Here is a 7743-nt window from a genome sequence, read left to right as displayed (position 1 = left end):
AGTCGGGAGGAGAATAGGGTATTATAAATTAACAGTAAGATTTTTGGTGGTAGTAAATTGCGATTGCGGTATACTAGCCCAATTACCTGTGCCAGCTTAATAAGCATACTGTCCACGTGGACATCCCATGACATATTCTGCTGAAAGATAACACCTAATGTCTTAATACTGGAAGTTATTTCGAGAGGAGTGGCATTTAAGTAGATAGACTTTTGTATTGTTAGGTTTTTGTTTTTACTTCGAAAAAATACGGCTTTTGTTTTGTTTGCATTAATCGTCAGGCTGTTTTTACGCGTCCATTCGTCTAGTTTTATTAATGTTAAATTAGCAGCATCAACAAGGTCGTCACTAGTTTTACCGGTTAATAATATGCTGGTATCATCCGCGTACATGATAAATTTCACGGTTGCATCAATATTCACAATATCATTCACGTACATATTAAATAAAAATGGTCCTAATATACTGCCCTGTGGGACGCCTGCTGAAATAGATAATGGGTTAGAACTGTGGTTGTTTATGACGACTATTTGTCTACGAAATTCCAAGTAGGAGCATAAAAGAGATGCGGCTTTACCACGAAAGCCATAGTGTTGGAGTTTCTTAATTAAAAGTTGATGACTAATGGAGTCAAATGCTTTTGACAGGTCAATAAAAATTCCTAACACAAGTCTTCCTTCTTCAAACTGATTTAGTATGTGTTCTTTTTGTTGTAGCAGTGCGAGTTGTGTGCCTAAACCCTTACGGAAGCCATACTGGCAATCAGTCAGCAGGCAATGTTTCTGCTCAAATTCGGATAGTCGCTTTAAAATAACTTTTTCGAAGACTTTTGAAAAGACGGGAAGGATTGATAACGGTCGATAGTTTCCTAAGTCGTTTTTATCGCCTTTTTTAAAGAGCGCAGCGACTCGCGCTATCTGCATCGTTCGAGGAAACGTGCCTTCGCTTATACAGATATTAAAGATATATGTAAGACAAGGAGAGAGAAGGTCAGCAACATATTTGATGGGTTTTATTTGGATACCATCAATATCTTTAGCGGTACTATTATTTAGACTGTGAATTGTGCTAATTATCTCTCCCTCATTTACTGGATACAAAAATATAGAGCTAGAGTTGTATGGAATACCATCAAGATCAATGTCTGGTGCGTTGTTACTTCCAATTTTAACAAAGTGTTCGTTAAAAGCGTCGGCAAGTGCTTTTCCCTCTAACTCAAGACCATTTATTTTTAAGCTCTGTATCCTTTCCTCAGGATTATTGCAATTCAACAAAGAGTTCAGTTTTTTCCACATTGTGGCCGTACGTGGAACCAGTGAATTAAAAGAAAGTGTATAGTACTCTCGCCTGGCCTTTTTTATATCTTTGTCTAAACGATTCCTAATTTTTTTAAAAGCCTGAAATATTTCGGGGTCTCTTGTCTTTATAAATTCACTGTATAATGCATTCTTTCTCCGTATTCTGGCAGATAGCTCTGCACTAATCCATGGTTTACGTATTTTCTTTTTTTGTTTAATGCACTTAAAAGGAAAGCTAATGTCATAACTTTCTTTCAATAGGCTGAAAAAAGCCTCGTAAGCCAAATTTGCGTCTTTAAGATCGTATACAGTATCCCAACATGTCTGAGCTATCTTCTCACGAAAAATAGAAAGAGTCTGATCTGTTATTAGTTGAATGAAATGGTTTGTCTTTGTTTCCTTGTTTCGTACGTGACCCTTGAAACATAAATATATCGGCAAGTGATCACTGAGATCCGATGCGAAGACGCCAGCATTAATGACTTCAGAACTTAAATTCGTAATAAATACGTCAATTAAAGATGACGAATTCTCGGTCACTCTGGTAGGAAGACTGATAGTATTCCAACACGCATTCATCTCCAAGAGAGTATCTAACCCAAGTTTTGGTGAATCATTCTTCATCATGTTAATGTTAATGTCTCCGCCATAAATTAAATTGAAATTGTTTTCATTTATAAAGACGAGAAAAGTTTCTAAGAACTCCAAAAATGATGCAACGGAACCATTCGGCGGGCGATAGCAAACAGCGAAAACAGTATTGTTTTGTATCACTGATAAAAATTCATAGTCATAAGTTATTACTGAAAACTGGTTCAATATTTCACATGCAGACGGCTTTTTAACCAAGGTGCATATTCCGCCACCACGACCTGTTGATCGATTCAGGTAGAAAGTATTGTACAATGGAAGCCGAAAGATGTTCACATCGTCAACACACCAAGTCTCTGTCAGCATAATGACGTCAAAGGATTGCTTTGTTTGCTCAAAAAAGAGTTGTAAGTCATGTTCCTTGCGAGTAAAAGAACGTATGTTTAAGTGAAAACATTTGAAAGCCTTCGAAAACGCTGTACCTAAGTGATGGTTGAAAGTGTGTGGCAATACATACGAGTGAGTAGGTGCCATAGTGTTCTTAGTGTTCAGCTGATCTGTTGTTTAAGTTTGTCGCGGTCACTAGAGCAGGAAATGACCACCGCGTTTTGCCCATCAGCTTTCCGGACCAAGACCTTGTTGTTGTTGTGCCATACGTATTTGTAGTTATTTGTCTTCGCCCAGAGCTTTGTTTCGGTAAGCAGAGTACGTGTCCTTTTTGTCAGGTTTTCTAACACAAAAATGCTGTCATTTCCTTGGCACAGTGTTTTCCTGTTTTGCCACCATTTGTCTCTTGCTGATTGTTTGGCGAAACGACAGATAATGCCAGGTATCTTATCTTGCTTTGAGGGCAGGCGATGAATGGACACTATGTCACTTTCCTGAAGCTGTGGCAGGTTGTTTAGAGTTGCCAGCTTATTTATCTCATCAATCAGGTTTTCATCCTTCATTGCTTTAATTCCATGGAATTCAAGGTTGAGCTTTCGGCTTCTCCATTCCAAACAGTCCATTTCGTTTTTCAGCTGCGTTATTTCATCGTCTTGCTTCTCAATCTTATCTACCCTGTGTTTCAGTTCCTTGACTTCACGTTCGTTCATTTCTATCCGAGTTAGAAGCTCATCGTACTGGTCACTCATGTACTGAACTGTGTCTTCGACGCTGTCAACTGTTTCTTTTAGCGGTAAAAGGTACTCCAGCTTTTCATTGATTGATTTCAGCAGTGCACGAACATCTTGGTCATCCGTATCAATGCTGGATCTATCGAGTTGTGGAGCACGACCTTTCGAGCGCCTGCAATTTGAGCAACGCCACGCACTGCGATACTGCTCCCCTTTTGACTTGATAGTAGCATCCGAAATTCCTGCACATTTTCCCGTGTGATAGACAGATTTACAGTCACTACAGTCGATTTTGGAATCAAGTTCCTCGAGTTGCATATCACATGACCCACACTGTTCATCAAGGGGCATAGCGACACTTCTGGCAGCAGCAGCAGCAGCAGCAGTAAAAGAAGACAGCGGGAAGGTATATTAACAGAGCAGCAACTAACCTGCAATTGCAGAGAAAAACTTCTTAAGATGGTGCCTTTCCCGTGCCGCTGCCGCTGCCAGTGTGACAGCCGCAGGTCTCTGGGCTTTCTTTATAGTCTCGTCCGATGGGTGGGCGTGTCCGCTGGCCGGTAGCGATGCAGTCCTGGATGACGTTATCTTCCGCAGCAACCAGCACACGTGCACGCAGACGGTTGTAGTCGATGTCAAAACTTCATATCTGCAATTGCAGAGAAAAACTTCTTAAGATGGTGCCTTTCCCGTGCCGCTGCCGCTGCCAGTGTGACAGCCGCAGGTCTCTGGGCTTTCTTTATAGTCTCGTCCGATGGGTGGGCGTGTCCGCTGGCCGGTAGCGATGCAGTCCTGGATGACGTTATCTTCCGCAGCAACCAGCACACGTGCACGCAGACGGTTGTAGTCGATGTCAAAACTTCATATCTGCAATTGCAGAGAAAAACTTCTTAAGATGGTGCCTTTCCCGTGCCGCTGCCGCTGCCAGTGTACCTACTACCTCTACCTACCTACCTACCTCTACCTACCTACCTACCTACCTCTACCTACCTACCTACCTCTACCTACCTACCTACCTACCTCTACCTACCTACCTACCTACCTTACCTACCTACCTACCTCTACCTACCTACCTACCTACCTACCTACCTACCTACCTCTACCTACCTACCTACCTACCTACTTACCTACCTCTACCTACCTACCTACCTACCTACCTCTACCTACCTACCTACCTACCTACCTACCTACCTACCTACCTACCTACCTACCTACCTACCTACCTACCTACCTACCTACCTACCTCTACCTACCTACCTACCTACCTACCTACCTACCTACCTACCTACCTACCTACCTACCTACCTACCTACCTACCTACCTACCTACCTACCTACCTACCTACCTACCTACCTACCTACCTACCTACCTACCTACCTACCTACCTACCTACCTACCTACCTACCTCTACCTACCTACCTACCTACCTACCTCTACCTACCTACCTACCTACCTACCTACCTACCTACCTACCTACCTACCTACCTACCTACCTACCTACCTACCTACCTACCTACCTACCTACCTACCTACCTACCTACCTATATATATATATATATATATATATATATATATATATATATATATATATATATATATATATATATTGAAAATAAACTTGTTTATTCCTCTCGGTCAGATTGACGTCATAGAGCAGGTGACATGGCCCCGTTGGTAGAGGCTGCCAAATCGCGCTTCGCCTTTGAGATGTGAGAGTGAGATCGAAATTCAACCCTCGAGAACCTTTCATCTCTAGTTAGAGACACTGCCCCTCCAGGCGCGTTCGTACGGTATGGTTAAAGCGGGGCTTAATATGTAGTACGTCATAGTAACGTATTACAACTGTATTCTAATGTGTTGTTGTGTTCGAAATGCTGTGTTCTCGTCCGTTCTCTGAATAGAGCAGTGCGCGTTAATGGACAGACCTTGGCACCCCTCTCCGCTCGTCGCCGCGAGAACTCGCCCCCTGGCTGAGCCCAGCGGGACGCCCCCCACGGCGGGCTCCCTCACCCTCCTGTTGTTCAGGGAAGCAAGTCCCATTTGCGGACGTGCGTTCCCTCCGTTCTTCGGCTGGCCAGTTCGCCTTTCCCCTCGGCCGACGCTGGTCGCACCCTCTTGTCTGGTTAATAAACAGTTAACAGTACCGCGTACGTCTTCGCTACATTGACGACGCGCGAACTCGACATGTGTATGTGTGGGATAATCAATTAATTATTAGGGATTAAACGACTAGCAAATCGCATGTACACAAACGAGGATCCGCGAGGCGAACCGGCAAGTGGGAGCCAGTACATTAACTCTGTGAAGTCATACATTTAAAAGCGGAGCTTAAGTGTTCCAGGAATTTTTATTGTTTGTACTGTTCGCTCTTCTCCGTTAGCTCGCGGATGTAAGGGACTGCTAGTGATATGGACAAAGCCGATCGTAACGACAAACAGCGCGTCAAGACAATCCAAGCTAAGCTTACTCCATGATGCGCTGGTTTTCTACCCTACCGAAGAAACGCGACCACTGCAGGGCGAAGGCCTCTCCCATTTTCTTCCAGTTAACCCGGTACTGTGCTAGCTGCATCCACTTGACCCCTGCGAATTTCTTAATTTCATCCACCCACCTAATTTTCTGCCGCGACCTGCTACGCTTTCCTTCCCTTGGAATTCAATTGGTTACTCTTATAGAGACCATCGGTTATCTTCTCTTCGAACTACATGTCCTGTCCAAGCTCATTTCTTCTTAATTTCGACTAGAATATTTGTAACTTAAGTTATTTCTCTGACCCACCCTGCACGCTTCCTATCTCTTGACGTTATCACCTACTGTTTTTCGTTCCATGACCCTTTGCGTTGTCCTCAACTTAAGTAGAACCCTCTTGGTTAGCCTCCACGTTTCAGCCCCATAGGTGAGTACAGGTAAGATGCAACTGTTATACCCTTTCCTCTTGAGTGATACCGGTAAGCTGCTACTGCTAGTTATATGTTTGAGTACCATCCAAATGCGCTCCATTCGAATCTTATTTTCCTAGTTATTTCCCTTCCGTGGTCCGGATCTGCGGTCACTACCTGTCATAAGTAGACTTATTCCCCTATACCACTTCCAACGCTTCGCTACCTACATTAAACTGCTGTTCCTCTCTCAGGCTGTTCAGCACTACCTTAGTCTTCTGCATAATAATATTTAAGCCTACCTTTCTGCTTCTTCTGTCTAGATCATTAATCATTAGTTGCAGTTGGTCCCCTGAGTTGCTTAACAAGGTAATGTCATCAGCAAATCGCAGATTACTGAGATATTCTCCATCGACCCTGATGCCTAACTGCTCCTATTCCATGTATTTGAATATGCCCTCTAAGAAAGCTGTAAATAGCACTAGGGAGATCGTGTCCGCTTGCCTAACACCTTTCTTAAATGTAATTTTATCACTTTCCTCATGCAGAACTATGGTTGGTTGCTGTGCAGCCACTATATGTAGATGTCTTCCAGTACTTTCACACACGGTTCACCTACACCCTGATCTCGAAATGCCTGCATAACCGCTGGGGTTTCGACCGAATCAAACACTTTCTCGCAGTCAATGAATGCTATATATAGGGGCTGGTTATATTCAGAGCACTTTTCTATCCCCTGGTTGATATGATAGATATGCGGATATGATAGATGAAGAGTACCCTTTCCGAAATCCTGCCTGATCCTTTGGTTGATTAAAGTCTAGGGTTGTCCTGATCCTATTAGCGATTACTTGGGTAAATACCTTGTACGTAACTGATAGTAAGCTGATTCATCTGTAAATTTGCAAGTCCTTAGCATCCCATTTCTTATGAATTAAGATAATGTTGACGTTCTTTCATGATTCCGGTACTTTTGATGTCGTCAGGTATTGCGTATACAGGGTGACCAGTGTTTTTAGCAAGATATCCCCTCCGTGCTTCAGCAAATATTTAGTTACCTGATCCTCCCCAGCTGCTTTCTCCCTCTTCATAGCTTCTAAGACTTTCTTAACCCCGTACCAATTTGAAGCTTGAGAGGCGATGCTGCTCTCCGCGGTGCCGGCCAGGGGTAGGGAACTTACACATAAGCCCTTGTCCTCCATTTAAGACACTAGCGCCAATTCCTTTCGTAGCGACAGAAATTAGCGAGAGTTTCCTCCCCTTGACCTGGCCAAGCAAGCCATAGCTTCAGGCCGGAATATCATCGACATGGACCGTCGGGACATGCAAGTTTGAGTGGAGTGGTGCCATGAGAGGACTTAGAGACTTGCATGGCCCAATCTCTCTTGTGTACAATAAAATGTTTTCACCACCTCCCCCTCAACCTCACGAAGTGAGGTGAGGTCAGCAAAAGCTCGAAATTATTGGAGTGAGGTCAGGAAATCAGACCGCAAACCTCACACGTAAGTTTGAGGTTGAGTGAGGTCTTCATTCAGTGATGTCGAGGTTGGGAGGTCCAGGCTCTTTGAAGTTTCTCTAGCTCATATATAGTGGCTTACACTGAGGAGCGCCTGTTCTAGCGCGGAATTCGAGCGTACCGTGTGCATGCTGTGGTATACATGGTGTTCGGTTACCCCCCGTTTGGAAGACCGGATGCTGCAGCCACGGGGCTAGCAGCGTGGCCGCAGCCCCCTCTCACCGTAACGTCCGTTCAGCCCGAGCCTGCAGGAGGACTCTTCCGTTTCCGTCTGCCCTCTGGCCTTCTTAGATGCCCCCCACCCCCCTCCTTTCGTCTTGTTGCATTTGTTTGCCACCTGC

General features: G+C 44.2%; 1 protein-coding gene across 1 annotated transcript; it reads right to left on the bottom strand.

The window, feature by feature from the left end:
* Nucleotides 1–2099: 2099 nt before the first annotated feature.
* On the bottom strand, nucleotides 2100–3431 carry LOC146201779 (uncharacterized). Its single transcript, XM_084587734.1, has one exon. The coding sequence runs from the start codon at nucleotides 3356–3358 to the stop codon at nucleotides 2438–2440; it is 921 nt and encodes a 306-aa protein (XP_084443860.1). The 5' UTR covers nucleotides 3359–3431; the 3' UTR covers nucleotides 2100–2437.
* Nucleotides 3432–7743: the final 4312 nt, after the last annotated feature.

The sequence above is a fragment of the Amblyomma maculatum genome, chromosome 1 (assembly GCF_055883805.1).
Source record: "Amblyomma maculatum isolate TAMU_Amacu chromosome 1, ASM5588380v1, whole genome shotgun sequence".
Lineage (NCBI taxonomy): Eukaryota > Metazoa > Arthropoda > Arachnida > Ixodida > Ixodidae > Amblyomma > Amblyomma maculatum.
The sequence above is the reverse complement of the archived record's forward strand: the minus strand, read 5'-3'. Positions and strand labels throughout refer to the sequence as shown.

Excerpts from the sequence above, each read along its gene's own strand:
- LOC146201779 (XM_084587734.1), bottom strand. The coding sequence starts at position 3,358 with ATGCCCCTTGATGAACAGTGTGGGTCATGTGATATGCAACTCGAGGAA.